The sequence below is a fragment of the Scyliorhinus canicula genome, chromosome 13 (genome assembly GCF_902713615.1).
Source record: "Scyliorhinus canicula chromosome 13, sScyCan1.1, whole genome shotgun sequence".
Taxonomy (NCBI): Eukaryota; Metazoa; Chordata; class Chondrichthyes; order Carcharhiniformes; family Scyliorhinidae; genus Scyliorhinus; species Scyliorhinus canicula.
The window spans coordinates 66,502,531-66,514,672 of NC_052158.1; the positions used below are offsets into that span (position 1 = coordinate 66,502,531).

Genomic DNA, 12,142 nt, shown 5'->3' on the forward strand with positions numbered 1-12,142 from the left:
CTGAGGTGCTTATGTTAAAAGGTTTTGTGTTTTAAGTCTTATGGATGTTAAAAGGAAAGCTCAAGGATTACTTAGTGTTGTAGTCTTTGGGGGTTGCATTTGAATTGATGGGTTGCTAAGATGTTCACTGTTTGTTTTAAAAAGGTTAACTTGAGTTCACAGAATAAACATTGTTTTGCTTTAAAAAAAAATTCCATTTCTGCTGTGCCGGGGTATCCGTTATCCCTGCATTTTCCCGCTGCACCACACCTGTAGAGTGGGCCGTGTGCTCCCCATACCACAATCTAGTAAAAGCTGTAGGTCAACTCCATGATACACTTTGAGGTTCTCTAAACCCTGGCACATAACACTGTGCATATGTGTTATATGCATATAACACATATCACTGAGGAGATTCCAAAGGATGATACCAGAACCACAGGAAAGGACTAATTAGCTGGATCTGATTTCTTTTGATAAAAGATGGCTGAGGGGTGATTCAATCGAGGTCTTTACAAGTTTTTTTTCAAATTGTAGAGCGCTCAATTCGTTTTTTTCCAATTAAGTAGCAATTTAGCCTGGCCAATCCACCTACCCTGCACATCTTTGGGTTGTGGGGGTGAGACCCACGGAAACACGGGGAGAATGTGCAAACTGCACACGGGAAGTGACCCAGAGCTGGGATCGAACCTGGGACCTTGGTGCCGTGAGGCAGCAGTGCTAACCGCTGCGCCACCGTGCTGCCCTGAGGTCTTCAAAATTTTGATGAGTTTTTTGATAGTGGCTGCTGAACAAATGGGCTGGATTTGTCATCTGCAAATCAGGTGTGTCAGCACTCTCCCCTCCCACCAACACCCCCCTCCTCCCCACCCCCGCCCCGGCATCACCATGCAAACGTAAAATAGGGTGCTGTGTCGGCGGGTCAGCAATGTACTGTCATCGCACCAGTCTCCCAAATTACAGAGGATGTGTGGAGGTGGAAAACTGCCACCTGCCGCCATTTTGAAATCACTGTTAAACTGGTCAATGACCCAGCTGACTGCAGTTTTTCGTTGCCTGCTGCAATCGGACGTGAAAAGATTTGGGAGTATTTTATGGCAGCTATGAAGAGGCAGCACAAGGCCGGAAGGAGAGGCCAGTCACATGTATTGACAGAACCTGACAGTGTTCTGATGTTCTTTTCATTCTTTCTAAAATAAATCATTTTTGAGCCTCCAATAAAAAAATGGAGACTGATTCCGAGAGCAGGGACGTTTGAACTGTTACTGAACATCCTGTTTGCGGCTTTAGCCCTCTGGCACATGCTGTTCCGGTCTACAGTCCCAATTAGGCCCGAAGCCCCACTTTGCACCTCTAATTGGCTTTCTTTCTGTTGAATGGTCACTAATTGACCATCTGATGCTTGATTGGACAAACAGAGACAGCAGGGGTGGATGGGAGTGGACCCCTCAGCTTCCGCCTCGTCTCCCTCCACCCCGCAGAGGAACGTGAAACCCAGCCCTCAATTTTCCTCCTGTGGGGATGGGCATAACGAGAGGCCATTAATGTCAGATAGTCACCAAGAAATCCAACGGAGAATCGGGCAAATATGTCCTCAGCCAAAGAGTGGTGAGAATGTGGAACTCCCCATCGCACAAAGGCCAAAATTTTCCGGCCCTGCCTGCTGATGAGATCTTGCGATCAATCAAATTCGGCTGGCTTGTCGCATCCACTGCGGTGGGGCCAGAATTCCCGGTCAAAATGTTTGAAGCGAATAGTATAGATGCATTTAAGGGGAATCTAGATAAGGATATGAGGGAATAGAGGAGTATGGTGGTAGTTTTAAATGAGAAAAAGTGGCTTGACTTGACCAGTTGGGTTAATGGCCTATTTCTGTAATACGGTGTATCTTGAAGTGTCGATTATCCCTATCCTGTTTGTGCCGGGGTATCCGTTATCCCTGCATTTTCCCGCTGGCAGTATCTGATGTCCCTTTTCCTTGGCCTGTGGTATATGATACACCACTAGGACAAATATTGTCTTCCAGGTTTAAAAAATTATTTAATGGGATGTGGGCGTCGCTGGCTAGGCCAACATTTATTGTCCATCCCTAAATGGCCTCGGGAATGTGGTGGTGAGCTGCCTTTTTGAACCGCTGTTGTATCCATCATGTCGGCTGTTGGTTTATTAATTGATTTAATATTTTTTTTTTCCAGGATTTTACACAGGATGGTTGCTACCAGCAGCAATTGTAGGAACTATAGTCTTCTTTGTCGGAATCTCCCTGATGGTGACTGACATTCCTGTGTAAGCCATGAGCCAAACAGTAAACCAGAGAATTAGTGGCCCAAATACAGTCGCAATGTCCAGTGGTACAATCTGAATTGAGTCAACCTGTACAGTCAGAATGTGGTCACAGTGTACAGAGCTACAGTCTCAGTATGACCTTGTTGTCCATCGTACACCATTTCTCAGTCCTGCAAACCAATGTGGTTACATCTCAGTTGAAAGGCCCCGAGAATAAATTGGCAGAATCTTGGTTCTTGCTGGGGAGGAACAAGTCCGGGTGTAGCCCAGAAGCACTGGGTGTGTAGCCCAGGAGCACGGGGCATGTAGCTAGCAGCGCTGACTACTATTATATTTGATCCTAAGATTCTGATTCTTCCCTCCAGAAAGGAAATCTGTGAACAAGGATCTAATTACACAATGTGCCCACTCTGCACAAACTGCGAATTCTGGAAGCTCTCCAGTATCTGCTCGCTCTTCAAGGTAACCCTGCTTCTTCCTTCATTCTGTCCTGAGCATGTTTAAGTAATTGAATCTATTAGTGTAACTCTTGCAATGGGATATTCCTGGAAAATTGTGCAGATGTGACCTGTACACAAGAAACAGGACAAATCCAACCCAGCCTATCAGTCTACTCTCCATCATCAGAAAACTGATGGAAGGAATCATCAACAGTGCTATTAAGCGGCACTTACTCAGCAATAACCTGCTCACGGATGCTCAGTTTGGATTCTGCCAGGGTCACTCAGCCTTGGTTCAAGAATGACCAAAACTGTTGAATGCTAGAGGTCAGCTGAAAGTGACTGCCTTTGACATCAAGACAGTATTTGACCGGGTAAGGTATCAAGGAACCCACGCTAAACTGGAGTCAATGGGAATCAGGGGGAAAACTGTCTGCTGGTTGGAGAAATACCTGGCACTAAGGAAGATGGCTGTGGTGGTTGGAGGTCAATCATCTCAGCTCCAGATATCACTGCAGAAGCTCCTCAGGGTAGTGTCCTAGTCCCAACCATCGTCAGCTGCTTCATCAATGACCTTCCTCCGTCATAAGGTCAGAAGTGGGGATGTTTGTGGATGACTGCACAATGTTCAGCACCATTTGTGACTCCTCAGATACTGAAGCATTCCATGTCCAAATGCAGCAAGATCTGGACAATATCCAGGCTTGGGCTGACAAGTGGTAAGTTACTTTCGCACCACACAAGTGTAAGGTATTGACTATCTCCTAAAAGAGAGGTGGGCATTACCATCGCTGAATCCCCACAATCAACATCAGAAACTCAACTGGACTAGCCTATTAATACTGTGGCTACCAGAGCAGGTCATAGCCTGTGGCGCGTAACTCACCTCCTGACCCCCCAAAGCCTATCCACCATCTACAAGGCACAAGTCAGGAATGTAATGGAATATTCTCCACTTACCTGGATGAATGCAGCTCCAACAACACTCAAGAAGCTTGACACCATCCAGGACAAAGCAGCCCACTTTACTGCTCCTCCTTCCACAAACATTCATTCCCACCACCACTGACAAACAGTGGCAGCTGTGTGTACCATCTACAAGATACACTGCAGTAACTCACCAAGTTTCCTCAGACAGCGCCTTCCAAACCCACGACTGCTACCATAAGAAGAAAAAGAGCAGCAGATACCTGGTAATCCCACCACATGGAGGTTTCCTCTCCAAGTAACTCACCACTCTGACTTGAAAATATATCATCCGTTCCTTCACTGTCGCTGGGTCAAAATCGTGGAACCTCCTCCCTAATAGCACAGTGGATGCACCTACACCGCAGAACTGCAGCGGTTCAAGAAGGCAGCTCGCCATCACCTTCTGAAGGGCAACTAGAGATGGTAATAAATGCTGGCCTAGCCAGCGATGCCTGTTGAAATCTACTATGCGGTTCAGTGTAGTCTCGTGTACACTTTAACTCAGTAGAAAGTTAAGCTACATGTCTCGGGTGCAAAACGAAATCTTTTATTGCGTCTACTGATTATAATTGAGAGTTGAAATCTTCTTGTGGTTACAAATCAAATGTTCTCAGTAAAGCCCCTGCCAGCCGAAGACTTTAAGAGGTATAATTAACTTTGTGGCTTACAAACAAATTGAACTTCCAAAAAATACAGAAATGGTTTCTTGCTCAAAGTAAAACAGCTTGCGCAGCATTTAGAATCAGAGTAGAAATATGAAAATACGAAATAAGGATAGCAAATAGTTAGATAAATGGTGTGGCGTGATCCCGGAATGAAAATGGCTGCCCGGACCTCTATCTTTAAGGAAAATGTTATCAGTCTGACTCCATCAAATCCTACCCCTGTAATGTGTTTATTGGCTTGGATGAGTCTCAAATGCATTTGATTGGATGGTTAATTGTCAGTCATCAATGTGCATCATAGATGTGAATAAGTTGCATCTTTGGGTGTTTGCTGTGTATTGGAATGTGACTTACACTTTTAATCAGATCTGGTTTCTGTTGGTTTCTGCAGACTGCTATACTTATTCACATTTTGAACAATGGTAGATTCATGTTAATTTATGGTGCACTTTTTTGACCTTTATTGAATTGTTTCATATGCTTCTAGTTAGGCAGCAAACGTTTTAAATGTTTCAAATCTATGCTTTTATTATTGCAAGCTGTAATCTGAGGGTGTGTTTGCAGTCTTATGATGGAATTCATTTTAAAATGACATGGGCTTTGGTATTTACATCAAAGTGGCTAAATCAATAATCCATTTACCTATCAGAAATAGCTGGTTTCCTTCAATGCCCTAAAAGAATTTTTAAAAACAACAGCAGGAACAGAGAATCCCACTGCCAATGAATGGCGTCCTGGAGAATCCCGCCCTGTACATGTCAATAAGATTTGGTCCGTTTCATTCAGCCCCCTGACCCATTCAATTAGAACATGGCTGGCCTGTAACTTAACCCAACTTGACTCTGTAACCCTTCACACTCTTAACCAACAAATATCCATCAATTGACATTTTGAAATTTCCAAGTGACGCCCTGGTCTCAGAGGTTTTTTGGAAGAATTCCAGTTTTCCACTTCCCATTGTGTGAAGAAGTGCTTTCTCACATCAGTCCTCAAGGGCCAATCACTAATTTTGAGGTAACACTCCTCATTCTACGTTCTCTCACTGAGAAAATAGTTTCTCTCTATCTACCAATAAATCCTATAATCAATCTTAAACCCTTCAAGTAGATCACCCTTAATTTTCCATACACCAGGATGTGAATTTGTATATTGATAAATATAGGTATATTGTTGACCATCTGTGTGTCTTCTTTCCTCCAGGTGAGCAAACTCTTCGACCATGGGGGTACCGTATTCTTCAGTGCCTTCATGTCACTGTGGGCGGTAACATTCCTCGAGTTCTGGAAGAGAAAGAGTGCTACCATGGCCTATAAATGGGATTGCTTCAACTTTGATGAAACTGAGGTAAAAAGAGGGTTCAAGTAAGCAAAACACACCAAAGATTACCCGAATCCCCAATTCCTAATGTGCCAGCTGGCCTTAGATGGCAGACGTCTCACTTCTCAGTCATATATAGAATTTACAGTGCAGAAGGAGGCCATTCGGCTCATCGAGTCTGCACCGGCTCTTGGAAAGAGCACCCTACCCAAGCCCACACCTCCACCCCTTCCCCATTACCCAGCAACCCCACCCAACACTAAGGGCAATTTTGGACACTAAGGACAATTTAGCATGGCCAATCCACCTAACCCGCACATCTTTGGACTGTGGGAGGAAACCGGAGCATCCAGAGGAAACCCACGCACACACGGGGAGAACGTGCAGACTCCACACAGCCAGTGACCCAGCCGGGAATCGAACCTGGGTCCCTGGAGCTGTGAAGCAATTGTGCTAACCACAATGCTACTGTGCTGCCCCAAAGGTTCAAATCCTGCTCTGGCGACTTGATAATCGAGGCTGCTATGTCCCAGTGCAGTACTGAGCTGCTTGGTATCAGAGATTACATTCCCGCTAGTGATGCGTCATATGACGTGTTGTGACTTTAGCAGAGTATTTGTACAGGCTTTGGACAGTTCTTGTATGAGTAACACATCTTAATAAACCTCTCATCATGTTTTGAAAGAATCCAGAGTGTGGCCACCTCTAAACCTTTTCTCTTCACCGCAAAAAAAGAAATATAACGGAAGATATAACTGGCGACGAGGATTGAGGCAAAAAAAAATCACTGGCAGAAGAGATTTGTTGTCTAAACAGGGAGCCAGCATCGGGAGCAACAGCAGATCCTCAGGATTGGACCCGAGCACACACACTGGGCCAAGCGATGTCGCCGATGTGGAAGGGTTTAAAACATGGGGCGGGATTCTCTGCCCCGCCGCGCCAGATGTCTGGAAAATCCAGCCTGTGATTTTCGAGTTGAACATCCAGCAGAGGGCAGCAGAGCAGAGCTACTGATCAGCTGTTCTGGGGAAATTTGCATACATGCAGTGCGGTCAGCCTAATTTGAAGGTGTACCTGCGAAGGAGACCTAAGGAGTTTGAGTGAAGGCAAGCATTCAGCAGAGGGCAGCACAGCAGAGCTACTGATCAGCTGTTCTGGGGAAATTTGCATACGTGCAGTGCGGTCAGCCTAATTTGAAGGTGTACCTGCGAAGGAGACCCAAGGAGTTTGAGTGAAGGCAAGCATCCAGCAGAGGGAAGCAGAGCAGAGCTACTGATCAGCTGTTCTGGGGACATTTGCATACGTGCAGTGCGGTCAGCCTAATTTGAAGGTTGTTTGTGGAGGGGCTGTTGTCAAGTGACAGGGCATGGGAACCTGGATTGTAGTTTTGGGGTACGGGAGATTGAGAGTATAGAGGTCAGGAGCACAGATTTGACTTTGCAGGAGGGTGCCAGTGTTCAGGTAGGTGGTTTGAAGTGTGTCTACTTCAATGCCAGGAGTATACGAAATAAGGTAGGGGAACTGGCAGCATGGGTTGGTACCTGGGACTTCGATGTTGTGGCCATTTCAGAGACATGGATAGAGCAGGGACAGGAATGGTTGTTGCAGGTTCCGGGGTTTAGGTGTTTTAGTAGCTCAGAGAAGGGGGCAAAAGAGGGGGAGGTGTGGCGCTGCTAGTCAAGGACAGTATTACGGTGGCGGAAAGGATGATAGATGGGGACTCTTCTTCCGAGGTAGTATGGGCTGAGGTTAGAAACAGGAAAGGAGAGGTCACCCTGTTGGGAGTTTTCTATAGGCCACCTAATAGTTCTAGGGATGTAGAGGAAAGGATGGCGAAGATGATTCTGGAAAAGAGCGAAAGTAACAGGGTAGTTGTTATGGGAGACTTTAACTTTCCAAATATTGACTGGAAAAGATATAGTTCGAGTACATTAGATGGGTCGTTCTTTGTACAATGTGTGCAGGAGGGTTTCCTGACACAATATGTTGACAGGCCAACAAGAGGCGAGGCCACATTGGATTTGGTTTTGGGTAATGAACCAGGCCAGGTGTTAGATCTGGAGGTAGGTGAGCACTTTGGAAACAGTGACCACAATTCGGTGACCTTTACGTTAGTGAAGGAAAGGGATAAGTATACCCCGCAGGGCAAGAGTTATAGCTGGGGGAAGGGCAATTATGATACTATTAGACATGACTTAGGATGTGTAGGTTGGAGAAGTAGGCTGCAAGGGTTGGGCACACTGGATATGTGGAGCTTGTTCAAGGAACAGCTATTGCATGTTCTTGATAAGTACGTACCAGTCAGGCAGGGAGGAAGGGGTCGAGCGAGGGAACCGTGGTTTACCAAAGAAGTGGAATCTCTTGTTAAGAGGAAGAAGGAGGCCGCGCGGGCTTTCCTCTGTTTTCCCGCGCGCGGGGCAGAGGAGGGGGGAGGGGAGGAGTGCGGGGCGTGGCTAGCAATGGCGACCTTTCCCGCGCTGGAGCGGGGCCAGGGAGGAGTGGCAAGGGGGGGGAGGCCCCCCCCCCCCCCCCCCCCCGAGCCGGGAGGAGTCGGAGTGTGGCAGGAGCAGCCGGGTCAGCGTGAACCAGCTGACTTACGGGAGTACGATGGAGGGTACATCGCGGCTAGGAGGGGTCCTAGCCTGGGGGGGGGGGGGGGGGGGGGGGTTAGGGAGGGACACCGGGTTGCTGCTGAAAAGACCAGAAACGGGAAGTGGAGGACTGGAGAGGTGGGGGGAGGGAGACATCGCCATGGGGAGCGGGTCAGAAGGGGAGGGTCGACCCGGGGCGAGCAGGGAACAGGACATGGCTAATCGGCAGGGGAGGGGGGCGGGTCGTCCCGCGACCCGGCTGATCACTTGGAACGTGAGGGGGTTGAATGGGCCGGTCAAGAGATCAAGGGTATTCTCACACCTGAAGGGACTGAAGGCTGATGTAGCAATGTTACAGGAGACCCATTTGAAGGTAGTGGACCAGGTTCGCCTGAGAAGGGGGTGGGTGGGACAGGTGTTCCACTCTGGATTGGACGCAAAGAACCGGGGGGTGGCGATTCTGGTGGGAAAGAGGGTGTCGTTCGTGGCGGAGGAGGTGGTGGCGGATAAGGAGGGTAGGTATGTGATGGTGAAGGGTAAGCTGCAGGGGGAGAAAGTGGTGATGGTCAACGTATATGCCCCGAACTGGGATGACGCGGGTTTTATGAGGCGCCTATTGGGCCTCATTCCGGGACTGGAGGCAGGGGGCTTGATCATGGGGGGGGACTTTAACACAGTGCTGGACCCCGGGCTAGACAGATCGAGTTCAAGGACCAATAGGAGGCCGGCAGCGGCAGAAGTGCTGAGGGGGTACATGGAGCAGATGGGAGGAGTAGACCCATGGAGGTTTGGTAGGCCGAGGGCGAGGGAGTATTCCTTTTTCTCCCACGTCCATAGAGTGTACTCCAGAATCGATTTCTTCGTGTTGAGCAGGGGGCTGATCCCGAGGGTACGGGAAGCTGAGTACTCGGCCATTGCGATCTCTGATCATGCACCACATTGGGTGGATGTGGAAATGGGGGAGGTGCGGGACCAGCGCCCGCTGTGGCGGCTGGATGTGGGGCTGTTAGCGGACGACGAGGTGTGTAAAAGGGTCCGGAAGAGCATCGAGAGCTATCTGGACTTGAATGACACGGGTGAGGTGCAGGTGGGGATGGTCTGGGAGGCCCTGAAGGCAGTGATCAGGGGAGAGCTGATCTCCATAAGGGCGCACAGAGAAAGAAAGGAGAGGCAGGAGAGGGAGAGGCTGGTGGGGGAGCTATTGGAAGTGGATAAGAGATATGCGGAGGCACCAGAGGAGGGGCTGCTGGGAGAACGGCGCAGCCTGCAGGTCAAGTTCGACCTGCTGACCACCAGGAAGGCAGAGACGCAGTGGAGAAGGGCACAGGGCGCGGTCTATGAGTATGGGGAAAAGGCGAGCAGGATGCTGGCACACCAGCTTCGCAAACGAGATGCGGCTAGGGAGATTGGGGGAGTGAAGGAGAGGGGCGGGAAGGTAGTGCAGAAGGGGCAAGAAGTGAACGGGGTCTTCAGGGATTTTTACAAGGAGTTGTATCGGTCTGAGCCGCCGACGAGGAGAGGGGGAATGGAGGACTTCCTAAACAAATTGAGGTTCCCAAGGGTCCAGGAGGGGCTGGTAGAAGGGCTGGGGGCGCCAATAGGGCTAGAGGAGCTAGTCAAGGGAATAGGTCAGATGCAAGCGGGGAAGGCGCCGGGGCCAGATGGGTTCCCGGTGGAATTCTATAAGAAAAATGTGGACTTGGTGGGACCGGTACTGGTACGAGCCTTTAATGAGGCGCGAGAGGGGGGGGGTTCTGCCCCCGACAATGTCGCAGGCACTGATCTCCCTGATATTGAAGCGGGATAAAGACCCCGTGCAGTGCGGGTCCTACAGGCCTATCTCGCTTCTGAACGTGGATGCCAAGTTGCTGGCAAAGATCCTGGCAGCTAGAATAGAGGATTGTGTGCCAGGGGTAATCCATGAGGACCAGACGGGGTTCGTGAAGGGGCGGCAGCTCAACACGAACGTGCGGAGATTGCTGAATGTAATTATGATGCCGGCAGTGGAGGGGGAGGCTGAGATAGTGGTAGCGCTGGACGCGGAGAAGGCATTCGATAGGGTGGAGTGGGAGTACCTGTGGGAGACGTTGGAACGGTTTGGGTTTGGGGAAGGGTTTATTAAGTGGGTGAAGTTGCTCTACTCGGCCCCGACGGCGAGTGTAGTGACAAACGGGAGGAGGTCGGAGTATTTCGGGCTCCACCGAGGGACCAGGCAGGGATGTCCTCTATCCCCCCTACTTTTCGCACTGGCGATTGAACCGTTGGCGATGGCACTGAGGGATTCAGGGGGGTGGAGAGGACTGACTAGGGGAGGGGAGGAACATCGAGTATCGCTGTCTGCGGATGATCTACTGCTGTACGTGGCAGACCCAGAAGGGGGAATGCCGGAGATAATGGAACTATTAGCAGAGTTTGGGGACTTTTCGGGGTACAAACTAAATTTGGGCAAAAGCGAGGTTTTTGTGATACACCCGGGGGACCAGGGAGAGGGTATTGGGAGACTCCCCTTCAAGCGAGCAGGAAAGAGCTTTAGGTACTTAGGGGTGCAGGTGGCAAGGAACTGGGGGACCCTCCACAAGTTGAACTTTTCCAGGCTGGTGGAACAGATGGAGGAGGAATTTAAGAGGTGGGACATGGTACCGTTGTCGCTGGCGGGGAGGGTGCAGTCAATCAAAATGACGGTCCTCCCAAGGTTCTTGTTTTTATTTCAGTGCTTGCCCATCTTCCTCCCTAGGGCCTTCTTCAAAAAGGTGACGAGTAGCATCATGAGCTACGTGTGGGCGCATGGCACCCCAAGGGTGAGGAGGGTCTTTTTGGAGCGGAGTAGGGACAGTGGAGGGCTGGCACTACCCAATCTTTCGGGGTACTACTGGGCGGCAAATGTGTCAATGGTGCGCAAGTGGATGATGGAAGGGGAGGGGGCAGCTTGGAAACGAATGGAGAGGGCGTCCTGTGGCAACACAAGCCTGGGGGCCCTAGTAACGGCACCATGGCCGCTCCCCCCCACGAGGTACACCACGAGCCCGGTGGTGGCGGCCACCCTCAAGATATGGGGGCAGTGGAGGCGACATAGGGGGGAAATGGGAGGTCTGTTGGCGGTGCCAATAAGAGGGAACCATAGATTCATCCCGGGGAACATCGACGGGGGATTTCAGAGCTGGTACAGGGTGGGCATACGGCAGCTGAAGGACCTGTTTATAGAGGGGAGGTTTGCGAGCCTGGGAGGGCTGGAGGAGAAGTTTGAGCTCCCCCCGGGAAACATGTTCAGATATTTACAAGTGAAGGCATTTGCTAGGCGGCAGGTGGAGGGGTTTCCCCTGCTCCCCAGTAAGGGGGCGAGTGATAGGGTGCTCTCGGGGGTCTGGGTCGGAGGGGGGAAGATATCAGACATCTACAAGATAATGCAGGAGGCGGAAGAAGCATCAGGGGAGGAGCTGAAAGCCAAGTGGGAAGGGGAGCTGGGAGAGCAGATAGAAGACGGGACGTGGGCGGATGCACTGGAGAAGGTCAATTCTTCCTCCTCGTGTGCGAGGCTGAGCCTCATTCAATTTAAGGTGCTGCATAGAGCTCACATGACGGGGACAAGGATGAGCCGGTTCTTTGGGGGTGAGGACAGGTGTGTCAGATGTCTGGGAAGCCCAGCGAACCATGTGCATATGTTCTGGGCATGTCCGGTGCTGGAAGGGTTCTGGAAGGGGGTGGCAAGGACGGTGTCGAAGGTGGTGGGGTCCAGGGTCAAACCAGGATGGGGGCTTGCGATCTTTGGGGTCGGGGTAGAACCGGGGGTACAGGAGGCTAGGGAGGCCGGAATACTGGCCTTTGCGTCCCTAGTGGCTCGACGAAGGATATTAATTCAATGGAAGGACGCGAGGCCTCCAAGCGTTGAAACTTGGAT

At 50.2% G+C, this 12,142-nt stretch overlaps 1 protein-coding gene across 1 annotated transcript in view; it reads left to right on the plus strand.

Moving 5' to 3' along the window:
• LOC119976585 (anoctamin-7-like) overlaps window positions 1-12,142 on the plus strand; it is a 208,071-nt gene that overhangs the window by 103,480 nt on the left and 92,449 nt on the right. Inside the window, exons 10-12 of the mRNA XM_038817188.1 lie at window positions 2,175-2,265; window positions 2,631-2,727; window positions 5,540-5,683. Coding sequence (XP_038673116.1) covers window positions 2,175-2,265; window positions 2,631-2,727; window positions 5,540-5,683 — 332 coding nt within the window. The remainder of the gene's footprint in view (window positions 1-2,174; window positions 2,266-2,630; window positions 2,728-5,539; window positions 5,684-12,142) is intronic.